At 47.1% G+C, this 17,890-nt stretch overlaps 1 protein-coding gene across 2 annotated transcripts; it reads left to right on the top strand.

Annotated features, from left to right (window-relative positions):
* The first annotated feature begins 608 nt into the window (after positions 1–608).
* Positions 609–17,240, top strand: MANBAL (mannosidase beta like). Of its 2 annotated transcripts, none has more exons than XM_077459058.1 (3): positions 609–759; positions 11,029–11,196; positions 15,612–17,240. In XM_077459058.1, exons 2-3 carry the CDS (start codon positions 11,047–11,049, stop codon positions 15,717–15,719), a joined length of 258 nt encoding a protein of 85 aa, XP_077315184.1. In that variant the 5' UTR covers positions 609–759; positions 11,029–11,046; the 3' UTR covers positions 15,720–17,240. The 2 variants fall into 2 exon arrangements, with proteins under 2 accessions (XP_077315184.1, XP_077315183.1); XM_077459057.1 differs by lacking the exon at positions 609–759 and adding an exon at positions 4,491–4,651.
* The last annotated feature ends 650 nt before the right edge of the window (positions 17,241–17,890 follow it).

The raw sequence follows: 17,890 nt of genomic DNA, 5'->3' as shown, positions 1-17,890 counted from the left end.
CCCACCATCCAAGCGGACATAGGGTTGTGAATTTTAGAGGGCCCCTCGCAGGCGAGCTTTGCTCGCCACACTTCGGGCTCAGCCTCGCTGCACTCGGCTCTTTTTTATTCCTACAGGTTCTGGCCCCACTATTATGTCCACTTGGATAGTGGGGCCAGAACCTGGACTCACGGCGTAGGCGCCGTACATCCTGGGCAATTTTTGGAATCTGTGTTGCTGTGTACTGCACATGCGCAGTACGCAGCGGACAGTATCCGACGTTATTTGACAAGACACCGGCACGCCTCATGTTGTGAGAACACAGAGCGCCCTCCACACATCATATAACGAGGACACATCTCTGCGGGTTCTTTAGTCAGCCATCTCCTAGCAGCAGATTGTATGGTGCACAGCGCCACCTAGCGAACAAGTGTTGAAGTGCGGAGCGCTGTCTGTGTCGGGGAACATGCAGCCTGCTAGCCCTCCGCTGAGGGGCCCCTCATCATCCAGGCACTGCACCACAGGACTGGGCGATCCATACCACCTGGGCAGCTCGACACATTTAACCGAGAGCACAATGTTTAAGGAAGCGGCCGTCTTCATAGAGATCGGGAACAGCTGCGTTCTAGATGGGGGAGGGTGTGGGGGAGGCTACAGGAAAATGGCGGAACTGGGGGACATAAATATACTGAGCAATAGAGCGGGGAGAGAGACGTTCACATCACTTCCTGACAGTGAGAAGCGTCCGATCCGGGGTCCAGAGGTGTCTGCTCATTGTGTGTAAGTGGGATCTGTCCATACACAGCACCCCATTATATTATATTATACACCGATCTCCTCAATCCCATTGTGATCTATGAATTGTGTCAGAGGATAGTGCGCCCCTTCTGTCTGTAAGAGACATAACAGTCCACTCTTCCCTCCTCGTCCTTCTTCCATTCTCTCTTCCTTTCCATCCCCACTTCTTCTCTCTATACACACAGGCAATTTTCTTTTTGGTTCAAACAGCGGACTGTAGAAAAAGAAAAAAACCTGACGCCCCCCCCCCCCCCCCAAGTGATGCGGATGCATGGATCCCCCCACAATGCTAATGTATTCTGACAGCAATGCCCCCCCAGAATACACAGATCGGCCTTACGACCATTGGCTGCATGCACTACTTGGATGCTGGTTTTCCAACTGCGCTAATCATACAGCGAACGTCATCCGCTTCCTGCTGAACAGAGCGATTGTCAGGCCATGTGTCTCCAGCTTTAGGCCTTAAAGAGGGATTCCACCAAAAAAAAAAAAAATATTAAAAGCCAGCAGCTATAAATACTACAGCTGCTGACTTTTAATAAATGGGCACTCACCTGTCCCGGGTTCCAGCGATGCCAGCAGCCGAGGCAGATCGATCGCTCGGCTCTCGGCTGCTGCAGTCACCATTCTAGGTGAGGGAATCAGGAAGTGAAGCGAATCGGCTTCACTTCCCGGTTCCCTACTGCGCATGCGCGAGCCGCGCAATAGGAAATCTCCGCGCTGTCACTGGGACCCGTGTGTGTCCCAGCAGACAGCGCGGCAGGGCAGGAAATGGCGTAGACTCCCACGGGAGTCTATGCCCGGAAGTGGGTGAAAATACCTGTCTTTGACAGGTATCTCCACCCCCCTCCCCCCTGAAAGGTGTCAATTGTGACACATTTTGCACCACTCCTCACTTCTTCCACCACCCCCCCCCCCTTTTAATCTTTTCCACCACTCCTCAGTCCTTCCACCCCCCCTTTTTAATCTTTTCCACCACTCCTTTCACCCCCCTTACCTTTTTTCCTTTTCCACCCCCCCTTTTTAATCTTTTGCACCATGCCTCACTCCTTCCACCCCCCCTTTTTAATCTTTTGCACCACTCCTCACTTCTTCCACCACCCCCCCCCCCTTTTTAATCTTTTGCACCACTCCTCACTCCTTCCACTCCCCCCTTACCTTTTCTCCTTTTCCACCCCCCCTTTTTAATCTTTTGCACCACTCCTCACTCCTTCCACCCCCCCCTTTTTTAATCTTTTCCACCACTCCTCACTCCTTTCACCCCCCCCTTACTTTTTCTCCTTTTCCACCCCCCCTTTTTTAATCTTTTCCACCACTCCTCGCTCCCTCACTTTAACCTCTCCTTTTTCCAACACTCGCTCCCCCCCCCCCCTACTTTTCCACCAGTCCTTCCACCCCCCCCCCCCTTTAACCTCTCCTCCTTTTCCACCACTCCCCCTTTAACCTTTCCTCCACTCCTTCTTCCACCACACCCCTTTAACCTTTCTTTCCTTTCCACCACCGCCTCCCCCCCCCCCCCTTTTTCCACTACTCCTTGTTTTTTTTTTTGTTTTTTGTTTTTTTTATACTTACCTAGGTGTATGCAGCATGGGTCCGATGCTGCATCTGTCCTCCGGCGCCTCTACGTTGAGAACTGAGCGATCGAACATCAACAATCCCTCGGTTTTCACAGCTCCGTAAGCAGAGAGTTGCAGACTTTCAGTCACCGCTCTCTACTCATCTCCCTCAGCTCACTGGAGCGCTGAGCTGTGGAGGGGGTGGAGCAACCATCTCAGGGTCTCAGCCTCTCAGTGAGTGCCAGTCCAGGCACCAGGCGGATCCAGTCTTAGTCCGTAGGGTTCAATATCGAGTTGTCCCACCCCGTGCAGCTATAAAACCTTCAACTCTTCTGGGAAGGCTGTCCACAAGGTTTAGGAGTGTGTCTATGGGAATGTTTGACCTTTCTTCCAGAAGCGCATTTGTGAGGTCAGGCATTGATGTTGGACGAGAAGGCCTGGCTCGCAGTCTCTGCTCTAATTCATTCCAAATATGTTCTATCAGCATGAGGTCAGGACTCTGTTTATGCCAGTTAAGTTCCTCCACCCCAAACTCGCTCACCCATGTCTTTATGGACCTTGATTTGTGCATTGGTCCAAATAATTTGGTGGAGGAGGGATTATGGTGTGGGGTTGTTTTTCAGGGGTTGGGCTTGTCCCCTTAGTTCCAGTAAACGGAACTCTTAAGACATCAGCATACCAAGACATTTTGGACAATTTAATGCTCCCAACTTTGTTTGGGGAACGCTCCCCTTCCTGTTCCAACATGACTGTGCACAAAGCAAGGTCCCTAAAGACATGGACTGAGCAAGGCTGGTGGAAAATCAACTTCAAGTGCAAAAATTTGCATTATAATGGTGACTAAAATATAAAAATTTTAAGTGTAGCGATCTAAAAATTAAAGAGTGTTATAATGATGCGAACCTCCTAACTAAAAAGTTGTTACACTGGAAGTTATTTTGCATTGCAATTATGTGTAGAGGGGTTTCCACCATCCTTGGTAAGTTTAAAAATAATGTATATCTTATTCTCATTTTGATGTGTATTACACAGATATTTACAAAAAAGCCATGCACAGATGACTTCAGCGCATATGCCAATGTTATCGGCGCATGCGCACTTTAGAAAGGGCAGATCGTGCAGTTTCTAATAGGGGTCATGCCGTGACTGGCAGCTCCTGTTTGCATGATTGACGTCACGCAACTCCGGCCAGTCACAGAGCCAGAGTTTGCGGCCCTGGAAGGAAAACTGCTGAAGATGGACGCTCACGGCTAGTGGGGACAGCGGTGACATTGCAGGCTTCGGTTTCAGGTAAGTGACACATAATGGGCTACTATGCGATGCATAGTTACCCATTATACTTTACCTTTGCAGGGAAATAGAGGATGTAAAACCACCAGAGTTTTATGCCCTCTTTAAAGGGGTTGTAAAGATTTTTTCCCCTTAAAGCTTTTTTTTAAAGCCAGCAGCTACAAATACTGCAGCTGCTGACTTTTAAAATAGTGACACTTACCTGTCCAGCGCGCCTGCGATGTCGGCACCCGAAGCCGATCTCTAGGTCGTCTGTCGGGTCCTGCCGCCGCCATCTTGGGTATGGGAATCAGGAAATGGAGCCTTTCGGCTTCATTTCCCGGTTCCCTACTGCGCATGCTTGAATCGCGCTGCGCAATAAGGACGCTCCCCGCTGCCTCTGGGATCTGTGTGTTTCCCAGCAGGCAGCGGGGCACTTGCGGGAAGGGGCGGGCACTTGCGGAAAGGGGCGTAAGTTACGCCCCTTTCCGCAGAGAGCTATCCCGGAAGTGGGTGCAGTTACCTGGATTATCCAGGTAACTGCACCCCCCTCCCCCCTGAAAGGTGCCGATTGTGGCACCGGAGGGGGGAGGGTTCCGATGAGCGGAAGGTCCACTTTAGGGTGGACCTCCGCTTTAAGGCATCCTATGATCCTAAAACACCACGCTGTCATGGGCCCCCCAGCCCCAACCCCCCCCCTGGTTACTTTTAAAAAAAAATACGCCCGTTTTACTTACCTGAGCCTGTTCACCTGCTGTCGGTGTCCTCCTCTACACTGAGTCTGACCATTGATTGGATAGATTGATAGCAGTGCAGCCATTGGCTAGCGCTGCTGTCAATCACATCCAGTGACCCGGGGGGTGGGACTGAGTCACACACTTGGTGTCTATGAACTGTATGACATGGGAGCATGCCCGCAGGCTAACCCCCTCGGGAAAGAGCTTCCCAGAGGGGGGTTATCTTTAACGGGAGGATCCGAGACAGCCGCTGTGGGACCCCAGAACAGGAGGATCGGGGCTACTCTGTGCAAAACAAGCTGCAAAGTGGAGGTAATTATAACATGTTTGTTATTTAAAAAAAAAAATCAAACCTATACAACCCTTTTTAACATTTCCTTCTTTGCATTACCGTATTTATCGGCGTATAACACGCACCCCAAGTTTAGGAGGGAAATTTAAGGAAAAAAAAACTTACATTTAAATGCCCATCAATGCAGCCTTATCAGTGTCCATCCTTGTCATGCAGCCGGTCCTCATTGCAGCCTTGTCATGCAGCCGGTCCTCATTGCAGCCTTGTCATGCAGCCGGTCCTCATTGCAGCCTTGTCATGCAGCCGGTCCTCATTGCAGCCTTGTCATGCAGCCGGTCCTCATTGCAGCCTTGTCATGCAGCCGGTCCTCATTGCAGCCTTGTCATGCAGCCGGTCCTCATTGCAGCCTTGTCATGCAGCCTGTCCTCATTGCAGCCTTGTCATGCAGCCTGTCCTCATTGCAGCCTTGTCATGCAGCCTGTCCTCATTGCAGCCTTGTCATGCAGCCTGTCCTCATTGCAGCCTTGTCATGCAGCCTGTCCTCATTGCAGCCTTGTCATGCAGCCTGTCCTCATTGCAGCCTTGTCATGCAGCCTGTCCTCATTGCAGCCTTGTCATGCAGCCGGTCCTCATTGCAGCCTTGTCATGCAGCCGGTCCTCATTGCAGCCTTGTCATGCAGCCGGTCCTCATTGCAGCCTTGTCATGCAGCCGGTCCTCATTGCAGCCTTGTCATGCAGCCGGTCCTCATTGCAGCCTTGTCATGCAGCCGGTCCTCATTGCAGCCTTGTCATGCAGCCGGTCCTCATTGCAGCCTTGTCATGCAGCCGGTCCTCATTGCAGCCTTGTCATGCAGCCGGTCCTCATTGCAGCCTTGTCATGCAGCCGGTCCTCATTGCAGCCTTGTCATGCAGCCGGTCCTCATTGCAGCCTTGTCATGCAGCCGGTCCTCATTGCAGCCTTGTCATGCAGCCGGTCCTCATTGCAGCCTTGTCATGCAGCCGGTCCTCATTGCAGCCTTGTCATGCAGCCTGTCCTCATTGCAGCCTTGTCATGCAGCATAAGCAAACTGGCAGTAATTAAGACCAACTCTAAGCTGCTTCACAGAGAGACACCAGTGCTCAAAGTGGGGCATTTTGTGTTGGAAAGCTGTCATGGATGTTAGCGGTTGTTAGAATGCTGACAGCCATTGGCTTCCTAGCAACCAATGACTCATCACCAGCCTTATTAGGCCTCTTTCACACGGTCGATCTGTTCAGGTCCACCTGTCAGACCTAAAAGGACGCTCCATAGACCTCTATGGAGCGTCAGATGTCAGTGGTGACATGTCCGCTGATATCCAATCCGCTCCAACTCAAAAAAGTGTGACAGAGGAAAAACCTACTTTTCCATCCGTCATCAGATCGGGGGACACGACAGACTCTACAGTCCGTCCTCATCCGATCTCCCATAGGGCAGAGCGGCTCTCTGACAGGTACTTCCCTACACAGTGTGCAGAGATGGACCTGTCATCTTCCTGCTCAGCGAGGATCATCGGAGCGATCCCCCGCCGAGCAGAGCGGGCTCCGTACACGGACACGTCCGTGCGAATGTGCTGCGAGCTGGGAGATTCCCTAGCCCACAGCTGAAAGTAAACAAAAGATGCTTCCTGATGTCATTATACAAATATGGCAATTGCCGTATTTGGGTAATGACAGGAATCTCCAGTCAGCAGCGGAATAGGCTGGGGATGTCTTATTGGTTGCTATGATGCTGTCAGCTGCACAGCAACCATTGACGCAGTGCTTCCATGGCTAAATGTGCGCCGATAACTGGAGTGCCTGGGCACGCCACACCTCTCCATGCCTCGATAAAATCACGTACCTCTCTTTGGGTCCATCAGGATCCCAAATAGTGTCATGTACACTCTTTATGAATTCCCTCCATTGGCTTCCTCAAAATCTAGCCCAAAAAAAAGACAAAAAAAAAAAATAGTGGTCTGCCCATCCTAGAAACTGAGCAGCTCCGCAGGGACAAGCGCTGTCCTTCATTCACAAACCCACACAGGCGGAGTGCGCTCTCTTTCTCCCCTGGTCACAGTGGCTGTTACATTATTTTCACTTAGATGAGATTAAAGGGGGAGCATCCAATAAAAAAAAAAATGGGGTACCCCTAAGCCAATAAATATTTAAAATGCATTTTTTTTAGTAGTGTGGAGGAAGTAAAACTAGATATTTTTGGTAGTAGGTCTGGTTTAAGTGCTTTTACTGCATGCATGCATGTGTATAGCGTGGGCGCTGGCAAAATGTAAACCTTTTTTTTTTTTTTTCCCAAAAAAATGATGTAATGGCTTAAAAATTGTGATTCATTCAGATGAGGACAGCTGTTACGGTACATTTAAAGCTGATCTCCAGGCAAGCAGCTAAAAACATACACATATTGGAGCTATTTTGCCATTTCAAAGGATTTTTATGTTTTTCCCTAAGCGTTTTTCAGGACAGTCACCTTTTGAGACCTCGGGTCCTCCCTTCACAGGAAACTGCCTTAGCTTCAAGATTTAGGCCCCTCCTCCCCCTCTGAACCCTCAGTTTCAGTGTTTCCTCCGGTGGGGAGACATCACTGGGAACCAATGCTGATCAGCCTTGCGGGGAGAAGCTCTCCCCCATCTCTATTTCTTAGGCCCTGGGGAAGGTCTGCCGCTTAGCCAACCCCAGCTTCTCCTGAGGGTGGGGGGGGGGGGAGAGGCTTCGGGGGCCCACTCTTACTTTGTCCAGGGGGGTGTACCAATCCTCCCCACATTCTGTGTGGCCAGTGAGGGAGTTCAAGGCTGGGCCGGAGGGTCTGGTGATGTCACGTCTGTTTGGGGGGTTGCACATCTGCCAGGGCCACGGTTTCCAGCTCCGCGGTCTATGAGAGGGCCAGGCACTGGCTTGTGTGAGCCTGTAACACTGGAGGGGTCAGCGAGTAGCACATGAAGGCGGGACCACCTCTATCTTCACTGGGAGATGTCCGGCGGCACAGGCGGCCCAGACTGCTTCTGGTGAACCCAGCACCAGCCACTAAGGTAAGAGGAGCCCTGGAGTGGGTGTTCCCTTTCCGTATTACCCAATAGCCCCACGGGTGCAGACCCTTCTTGCTGGTTGGGGGGTTTGGGAGGCATTACTGGGACCTTGGTGGTGGTTGGTCCTAGGGGCACTCCCGGTGAAACTCTGCTTAGGAGAAGCACAATGACTTAGTGGTTAGCACTCCTGCTTCCAGCACTGGAGTCATCCATTCAAATCCCAACCAGGTTGCTATCTGCCTGGAGTTTGCATGTCGTCCTTGTGTTGGTGTACTCAATTTAGGAAATACCTAATTGTTTCCATGTTAAAAAAAAAAAGAAGAAAAAGCAGTCCGTGAAGGCGTCTTCTAGCACCTTTTCAGTATTCCACCTATCGCAGTGATGGCGAACCTTGGCACCCCAGATGTTTTGGAACTACATTTCCCATGATGCTCCACTACACTGCAGAGTGCATGAGCATCATGGGAAATGTAGTTACAAAACATCTGGGGGGCCAATGTTCGCCGTCACTGACCTATCGTCTACTAAACTCTGCAGATGTATTGGGCCTCCAGACAAGGCTGGGAGGGAATTTAACCATCATTGTCATTGAGATGGTGTGTATTTTGTATGAAGAGAACCGTCTATCATCGAGAACTTCTCAGAGCGGGTTTGTCTTGCATGTGTAATCTCATAACCCTTCAGATCCTGCAGCCCCAGGCTAGCCCTCTGCCAGCATACTGCAGAGTACTGCACCAGCTACGACAGTCTTACTCTCCACTAATGGAGGGACATTGGGGGGGGGGGGGGGGGGAGACTAGTGAGAAGCTGAAGAGGAGCCTGTTATCACTTCTTCAGGCTCCCAGGTGGAGTCAGAGGGAGAGGGTTTGGATGGTGAGTCCTCTAGACCATCTTGCTACAAGTTTTCTCTGGAGGTGGAGGAGCAGGTGGAGGAGAGAAGAAGAGCTCCATGACCAGGTTTATCAAGACCTGGGGAATAGAAGAAGAGGGTGTTCCCGGTCCATGAAGTTCTGGTGGAAGCCATAAAAAAAAGGAAAGATTTGGAGAGGAAACCCTTCCTTTCAAGGGCCCTGAAGCATAGGTTTCCTTTCGTGGAGGATGGTCCGTCAGTCTGTAAGATCCCCAGACTAGATGCAACCTTCTTTCAGGTTTCCAGGCATACAGAATTTACCTCGGAGAGATCCCATGGACAAGAGGATGGATTCGCTCTTGAAGGATACCTGTGACTCTACCCTGGGGTGCACATAGGGGCAGGGACTGGGATGGTGACAATCTTGGCGTCCTTTTCCGATGTTCTTGTGGGGGTGGCATATATTGTGGATGCCTCAGGGGAATCATTTCAGCAAACTGGCTTTGTGGCTAAAGCTTGGCAGGGGGACCGTACGTCCAAGGATAAGCTCTGCAAGATTCCCCTCAAGGGGAACTCTTGTTTGGTCCTGGTCTGGAAACCATTTGGATCGGATGGGTGATGGGTAAGAGTCCTTTCCCATCAGATGTAAATGGGGGGGGGGGGGAGGGGGGAGCAAGCAAAGAATAAGTCTCACCCACAGAGAAAGTTCAGTGCCCTGATGGCCAATGGTCCAAAGAGGTCTTGGGGTCAGAAAGGCAGGGCTAAAAAGGGGGTGCGATATTTATTTTTTGCCCTCCCGAACAGCCTGAAAAACACAATGACAGTTGACCACATTGGGCAGAAGATTGATTCCTTTCACAAAAGGAAGCAGTCTCCTCCAATCATTTCTTTTTGGGGATCGTAAGGAGGGTTGCCGGCTTGAATTAGCAAGACCCTCTCACTACAAGCTTTTCCCAGAGGAGGTGGAGGATCTCTTGTGGGGCCATCCATACCACCCTGGGAATCCAGGAGGAGAGGAAGCCGCTTTCACTCCATGACTAGATGTACTAGGGCCTGGGGGAACAGAATAACTTGCAGAAGGCTCCGTATGGAGTTTTTTTTTGGTAAAGGACCCCCCAAACTGCTTAATGGCACTCATAGACCTAAGAAACTCTTATCTGCACATTCCCAGCATGGAGACATGTCAAAAGTTTCTCGGGCTGGCAGTAGAACCAGGGATGGCACGTTCCTTCAGTTTCAGGCCCTCCCCTTTGTCCTATCCTTTTCCCCCAGCAATTTTACAAGGTCGAGGCATTGTGACTTAGGGGCATTTCAATAATTGCCTATCTGGACAAGCTACTCTACTCCTATTGGTCTTCAAACCAAGATTAGGTCTCTTAGTCTCATTGGCCCAGGAGTCCGTGGTTCTCGATCTGGAAAGGATCTGGCGTGGAACCTCCCTGGATTCTGCCAATATGGGAGGACCTTCTTCTCAGGGTCCGTTCTGCTGTCCCCAGGTAGAGTGGTGGAATCTCGCTGCATGGTTTCCAAGTAAGAATGGCTAAAAGGCAAGGGACTTCTCAGATCGGTTGGTGGCTCTGCTAAGTAGCAGAAAAGAGGAAACCCGTTCCGTCTACTGGAAGACGCCCGAGACGTTTCAACAGCTGGTGCGCAGAGGGCTCTTTCATTCGGGGCCCCCCATTCTACAAATATTTCTGCACCAGGTGATTTTTAAGACGTTTCCGGATTTTTTTATCGAAGGTGGCCTTGAAGTTTCACATAGGCCAAGAAATAATTTTGCCAACTTTTTGTCCAGTGGGGCGGGGAGGGGCTTAAATCTTGAAGCTACCGCAATGTTTCCTGTGAAGGGAGGAGCCGAAGTCTCTCAAAGGTGGCTGCCCTGAAAGATTCCTGAAAAAAATGTTACTGGTACGTAACTCTGATTTTCTATCCAATCCTGAGATTTAAACGGCTCTGCCACACAGCACAATCCTCTCTGGCAGAGAAGAGGCCCTGAGCTTTAGTTGCTCCTGTTTAGTAAGGCACAGCATACATGTTACAACTTGATTATACAATCAGATTGTGTCAAAGTGTCCACTAGAAAAGGCTGATGATCATCGGAAATCAACATATTAGAATTTGGGATGGCTGGGCGTATGCTTATGACATTCTTTCACCAATTATAAACCTCCTAGTGTTGTATTTTATACAGATGTTTGTTAATTGAAGCAGTTATTAATTGTATTTTTAAAGGCAGATAGTATAAAGCTGAAAGTGGTTCTAAAATCAGAAGTTTTTTTAGATTGCATTCAGATAAAAAAAAAAGAGACCTTCTTGTTGTAGCCCTTGGACCGCAAAAGAGAAGCCCTGTGCCAGGAGCCTTGGTGCTGGGTACCTTGACTTTTGTGTATAATGGAGGTCCCCCAGACACTTTGTACACATCTAGTGTGCATAGGGCATTTGAGCATGATTGAATTATTGCCTGGCGTTGGCATATGGATTCATTTTAATAGTGCTTGTGTGGTTGCAGGTTACAAGTCCAATAAGGATGCCAGAGTCTCTGGATCTCTCACCCCCAGACATTCCAGAACCCAGCTTTCTAGAGACCTTACTCCGCTATGGACTGTTCTGCGGAGCAATCTTTCAGCTCATCTGCATCCTGGCTGTTATATTCCCCGGAAGCAAGTCACAGGACACGGTGAGAGGTTTTAGATGTTATTAAACTATGTCTACTTTTTTTTTTTTTTTTCTAGGATGGTGTTCAGAGATGTAGGGAACTAACAAAATGAATTGAGGGCTGCCCAAGGTTTCTGGACCCTATTGGAGGATAAGCAGCTATAAAAAACAAAAAAAAACACGTACACAGGTGGTTTACTGGGGTTGTGGCTGAAGTTATCAGCTATAACCCCGATATTTTTTTTTTCAGCTGGCGATTCTCTTTCTTATGAAAGCATTCCAAGTGGCTAATTAGCCGCTGGATCGCTGTGAGAAGCAGCGGGAAGGGTAGCCCCCCTCCTGCTGCTCACCGCGGATTTTCCAGCTTACTGGCGAGCCCAGGAAACTATTCCGGTAGCTGGTCACAGAGATGAGGAGAGACCAAATCCTCTCTGGTCATCTCTATGATCTAGGACAGGGGGGTCAAACATCAATTCATCGTGGGCCAAATTAGCATTATGGTTGCCCTCAAAGGGCTAGTTGTGTCTGTAAGACTAGATATCCAAAGCACCCCTTACATCAGCTGTGAAGAGCCCCCCCAGTGTCAAGTCAAGTGCCTCCTACCCTCTCTTACATGACAGTGCACCCCCCCTTACTTTGCACTGCTGCCGGGAAGAAGCTGGCGCGGAGCTGGGAAGCCAAAAGTGCAGGGTCTGGAGGAGGACCAGAGGAGGGCTCAGGCGAGGCAGAGACGTGTGGGTGTGCTGCGACTGCACAGAGAGGCCCAGGATCTGTAGGAGTTTTGTCCTGCCCTCTGCTAACAACTGCTGAGATGTTGGGGGGGCAGAGAAAAGCCTGTCTGCATCTGCAGGATCTGGCAGAGGAGTTCTGTTCTCTCTGCTGCCAACTTCTGAGACAAGTTGCGAGCAGAGACAAGGGGCGTGCCACATCTGCAGGAGAGGTGCTAAGGCCACATAAAATGGTCTGGAGGGCCGGATTCGCCTTGTGTTTGACACACGGGATCTAGGAGGATCAGAGCAATGTCATGATTTCTGGTCTAGGGTGGAAGTAAACTTATTTTTTTTTTTTTTTTTTTTTTACTTCCAGTAAAAGGTAGAGGATAGATTTGGGGTCTTATAGACCCAAGATCTCCCCATACAGAGGACCCGGCGTCCCTTTTTTCTAATACAAAGGATGTTGACACTCCTTGTAATAGGAATAACAGTGATAAAAAAAAAAAAAATACATTTATGAACGGTGTAACAATAAATAAAAAGGGGAAAAATAAAATAAAAATTTAAGTGCCCCCATCCCTCTGTTCTTGCACACTGAAGTGAACGCATAATCTAAACTGTGTTCCCACCACACGCGAGGCATCACAGCGAACGTTAGAGTGAGAGCAAGAATTCTAGCGCTAGACCTGTAACTCTAAACAGTTAACCTGTAAAAAATATGTTATTGTCGTGTATGGAGATTAAGTACCGTAGTTTGTAGCCATTCCACAAGCGTGCACAATTTTAAAGCGTGACCTGTATCTATTTACTTGGCGTGACATCCTATTTTATATTTTTCCCCAAAAAAATGGCTTATATTGTTTTTTTGCGGTAAAATTCAATATTCGTGTTCTGCTTCCCCCCCCCCCCCCCCAAAAAAAAGTGTTTAAAAAAAAAAAAAATGCTGAGCAAATACCATGTGCTGCAATAATCGTCATTTTATTCTCTAGGGCAGTGATGGTGAACTTTGGCACCCCAGATGTTTTGGAACTACATTTCCTATGATGCTCAACTACACTGCAGAGTGCATGAACATCATGGGAAATGTAGTTCCAAAACATCTGGGGTGCCAAGGTTCGCCGTCACTGCTCTAGGGTCTCTGCTAAAAATGTTTTCTAGCAAAAAATATATTGATCTTTGCTTGTAAACAAAAAGTGCCATAAAAAGCCTGGTCCTTAAGTGGCTTTGGCAGCACCTCCTAACAAGTGGCTTATCTCGGGGCTGGTTTACACCTTGAATTGCACAGGAATGCACAGTGTGTTTGACATGCGATCCAGGTGGAGTGCGATTTCAGCCTACTCAATTTAATGGGCTGAAATAGCACCGGACTGCACCAAAAGTACTACATGCACTACTTCACAAAAACGCGCAGCAATTGTATCTCATGGTACTACTGTTTTGCGACCTGCGTTTGGCGTTAACACTGTCACCTGCTGCAGATCGCAGGCACAGTGCGTTTTGAAGATGGTGCGGCACATGCAGGCAGAACACGGGTTTCCCACGTTCTGGTGTGAACTGGCCCTAAAGCTGGACATGGATGGTTTGTTCCTTTTTTTTTTTTTTTTTTTTTTTGTGCAGGCTGAACAGAAAATTGAACAGATTCTCCCATCCACACACGCTTAGCGGGTGGAGGAATCCCCCTTACTTAAACATTGTACTCTTGAAGCCACTCCTGTTCCTGTCGGGACACAATGATCAGCAGCTGCAGCCGCTGATTGACAAAAAAAAAATTCATTCGACGAAAGTTGTTATAACGCGTTTCTGTCATACAGGGAGGGTCACACACAGTTACAAATTTTGCCCAATCCCTGCTGAACTGGATGACTTTTCATCCATCTATGTCCAGATGTTCTCAGATAAGGTCTGAGATCTAAAAAATACTCATTTAAAATAAAGTTAAAGGATAAGTACACCTTTTGTAATATGTTACAACAGGTGGGGGACTGTCTCCCCAAACCCGCTGTCACAATCCAAAAACAGTGCTGTCATGCGGGACTCCGCCCACACAGCTGCATCATTTATTCAGTTTCCTGTGAATGAATGAATGAATGAACAAGTACCGTCTTCCACTGCAGTGTAGCTCTCAAACTGTGAGGGGCCGTTGGTGAGCACTCTCGTAGTTCATTGATTCTTTCTGCAGTTCAGTAACTGCCCATATGGGAGGTGCAGGCAGACAGCTGATTAAGAGTCTACAGGATCCTGGCATTGCACCCATGATCTGATAAATGGAAGTGCAATGCTTTACAGGCTGCAGTTTAAAAAAATGCACTTTTTTATACTGCAAACTCACATTGTAAAGTTCAAAATACTTGTTAAAAGGTGTTCTGTGACTGGCGCCCAAGTAGAGCAAGTAAAAATGTATATATTTGCCAGCACACCACGGATCTTCAGTCCAAATTTTTTTAATTAAAGCATGATCATATCACAAGCAAGAGTGCAAAGTTTTGTGGTTACGCAGGACCCCTTTGTCAGGCAGAGCGAGTGACCCATTGTTGTTACTATGCAGTAGAGCAGCCCCTCAGCTGGGGCCCTGGAAGACAACGGGGATCGATGTAGTAGCAGCAACAACTACAGTGATTCTCTGCTTTTAAGTGGATTCGGGGGCGGTAAAAAACAGGTAGTTGAGCTGCTTTTTTCGCTGCCCTCCAAACTACAAAGGCAGTCATACATATGCTGGCAAAGATGATATCCCTAGCGGCATTCGTCAAGCAGTACTGCCCACTGAACACGACCCATTTAAAGTGGTTGAAAAGGCTGCATTTCTATGCAAATTCTATGCATAAAAAGGTAAAAAGCCTTCTGTGTGCTGCTCCCGCCCCCACTTACTCGAGTCCCCTCTCGGTCTAGCGATGTGCATGAGAGCCTTAGCTGTCCCAGGACTCCCTCTCTCCATTGGCTCCCACTGCTGTTAATCACAGCCAGTTAGCCATTAAGGAGAGAGTGAGGGCGGGGCCAAGTCACAGCTCAGTGTGGTTTATTTACTTGGAAATGCAGTCACTGTAGATCTGAAAGGAGGGGAAGGTCTGCTGATTTCTGTCATCCAATCACGTTAAAGTAAAAATGCTGTTTATTTTCGTTGCATGTCCCTCTCAAATCTACAGTGACTGTACTTCCAAGTGAACTTGTAGTGCACAGTGGATTTGCCTTTAGTAAATAACTCCCATAGTGTCTTATGGATGCATAGAGCAGGGCTCAGGAGCGAGCACACACCAGTGCTCCCATAGCAAGCGGGTTGCTCTTGGGGGGACACTGGGCAAGATGAAGGGGCTAGGAGCACTAGCGGGGGACCCGAGAGGAAGAGGATCGAGGGCTGCTCTGTGCAAAACCATTGAACAGAACAGGTAAATATAACTTTATTTAAAAAACAAAACAAAAAAAAACAGAACCTTTTAGTAAACGGGGCTGCACTTGCAGTGCTGTGGGCTTCTAAAAGGTTAAAACAGGCAGGGAGGAGATGACCTATCACCTCGCCATCTATCACACACCATCTGAAAAGCAATTCACTGCAGATTGCTCTTAAAAGGGCTACCACAAGTGTAAATGTGCCCTTATTCACCTGTATGTACAGACCCATTGAAACCAATGGTCTGCATTCATATCAGTAGAAAATTCCTGAAACCCTAAAAAAATTTACAGTTTGATTCCCATGTTCAAAAACCATAATTGTCTTCATCCCTCTCACCAGGAACCTGATGCTTCGGAAGTAAAAAGCACAGATGTGTTGAGAAAACCCAAGATGGCCTCTGTGACAGCTGGTAAAAAGCAGAAGAAAGAGACAAAGAAGAAGAGGTGAAGGAGATCGCCCCCTGCTGTTATTTCTGATAACCTCAGCCGGACTCACACTTTTCACATCTCACCTGGCCGGTCATAACGCCAATATAGTCATTGTATATATTTTATTGCATAAAGGTTTGTTAAAAAAAAAATAGCAAAAGGTGCAAAGTGGAATACCACGGTAGTTAATCAGAATCTTTTACCTCCAGTAATATGTGGTCTACCTTCATTAACTCAGTGAATTATTGTTGGTGCTATGGATACTGCACTGTGCACTGAGCACTTTGCTGCCTATTTGAATGAGCCTGATTATGAACAAAAGGCTTTCTGCATCAAAGGTCTCTGAACGTTTAAAGTCCAACACAGGACAATATTTTTTTCTTATATAAAATAGACCCCAAGGCAGTACACAAAAAAAAAAAACAGTTCAGGATGCAGAACTTGCCTTTAATTTGTAGCTGCCTGCAGTACTACTTTTTTGCCACAAGATGTCCTTTCGGGTTGAATAGTGGCCGAGCCAGGCGTTCATAGGAGCCAGTCCTATGCTAGCTGTAATTTTAGCCATATTGTTATTATACAGGATTTATATAGCGCCAACAGTTTACGTAGCACTTTACAAATATAAAAAGGGAGACAATACAAGAGGATTAAGAGGGCCCTACTCAGAAGAGTTTAACTTGATTGGTTATTATGAGCAATGCAGATAACCTTTAGTATTTCCAGTTGCGTAACAGAAATCAGGCTTTCCCATTTATTTTATTCTGCAGCCCATTTTTCTGCATTACCTGTCTGTAGTTCACACTACAAAGTAAATGGCCAACATGCATAAATGTTAAAAAAAAAAAAAAAAAAAAAACACCTTTATTGCTTTTCATTAAAGTATATTGACTACCAACAGAAGAGGTCTACTTGCATTTGGAAAGAGATGATCCTACAAAGTGCATAAACACGAAAAAGGCTTAACTCCCAGAAAAAAAAAGACTAAATACAAAACTGAATTACGTATTTGGGAAGTTTTTTCTTTTAAAAAGGAGTGTTCGTATGCTTATATAGGGGACCATGTAATTTTTCAACCTGATTTGCTGGTAGTCCTTCAACTTCCGGGAAACAACTGACTCTGAAGCCCAGATGTTACTGAATATTTTACAGGAATACCCCATTTTTAAGTACACAATGGGGTTTATTTACTAAAGATGAAAAGTGCAAAATCAGGCTCACTTCTGCATAGAAACCAACGAGCTTCTAACCCCAGCTTGTTCAATTAAGCTTTGGTAATAAAACCTGGAGGCTCATTGGTTTCTATGCAGAAGTGAGCCTGATTTTGCACTTTTCAGCTTTAGTAAATAAACCCCATTGTGTACTTAAAAGTGGGGTATGTCTGTATAGTGTTTTTAAATCTGGCACAAAAAAGTTACAATTCTCCATGTTTTCTTATTTTTGTTTCAGTTGGCAAGCTGGTATTTTTATTTTATTTTTTTCTCTATTTTATACACTACTTGTTGAAAATGAATAAATTACGGAGTGTGTTTTTTCATTTTGATGATTTGTCCAATGTGAAATTTGTGTTAAAGTCTGTGGGTTTGAAGGTCACCCAGAATTGTGGACAGTTGGTGGATGTGGAGCATGATGTGTGCATAGGAAGAGTGCGGAAAGGTCAGGCATTTGGCACAATAAGACGGGCCGTGTGACAGATTCCAGAACGCGCTAATCTGTAGAAAACCCTAATCGGGAGGAGGAATTTTGAATGAAGACGTGTAATATGTTTTGGCAGTTAAATTCATTGTGATAGTTGCCTGTCGGATCGTTTTTTTTTTTTTTGCCTTTTTTCTATTAATAATTCATGCAGAATTTCAAGTTTTCAACCCAAATAACCCTGTTGTGTTTTAAACTGGTGTTTTGCATGTATTTTGATACATTTTAGTGCATTTCATAGCACTGAAACAAACACACACACATACCGTATTTGTCGGTGTATAAGACGACCCCCTATTTTTCAATTGAAAACATAGGTTTTGGCAATACTCGCGGTATAAGACTACCCCCCCTTCTGAGGCAACACCATTTAAAAAAAAATTAGAACCATTAAAAAACAGAAAGCAAGAATGCCAACTACTCATCCGCCATGCTGTGATATGTTATAAAGTAAATCAAACAATAATAACACAAACCGAGATCTATTGAATGCCACAA

Source organism: Lithobates pipiens, unplaced genomic scaffold, assembly GCF_037356315.1.
Source record: "Lithobates pipiens isolate NorthernLeopardFrog02 unplaced genomic scaffold, aLitPip1_a1.2 Scaffold_28, whole genome shotgun sequence".
Lineage (NCBI taxonomy): Eukaryota > Metazoa > Chordata > Amphibia > Anura > Ranidae > Lithobates > Lithobates pipiens.
The sequence above is the reverse complement of the archived record's forward strand: the minus strand, read 5'-3'. Positions and strand labels throughout refer to the sequence as shown.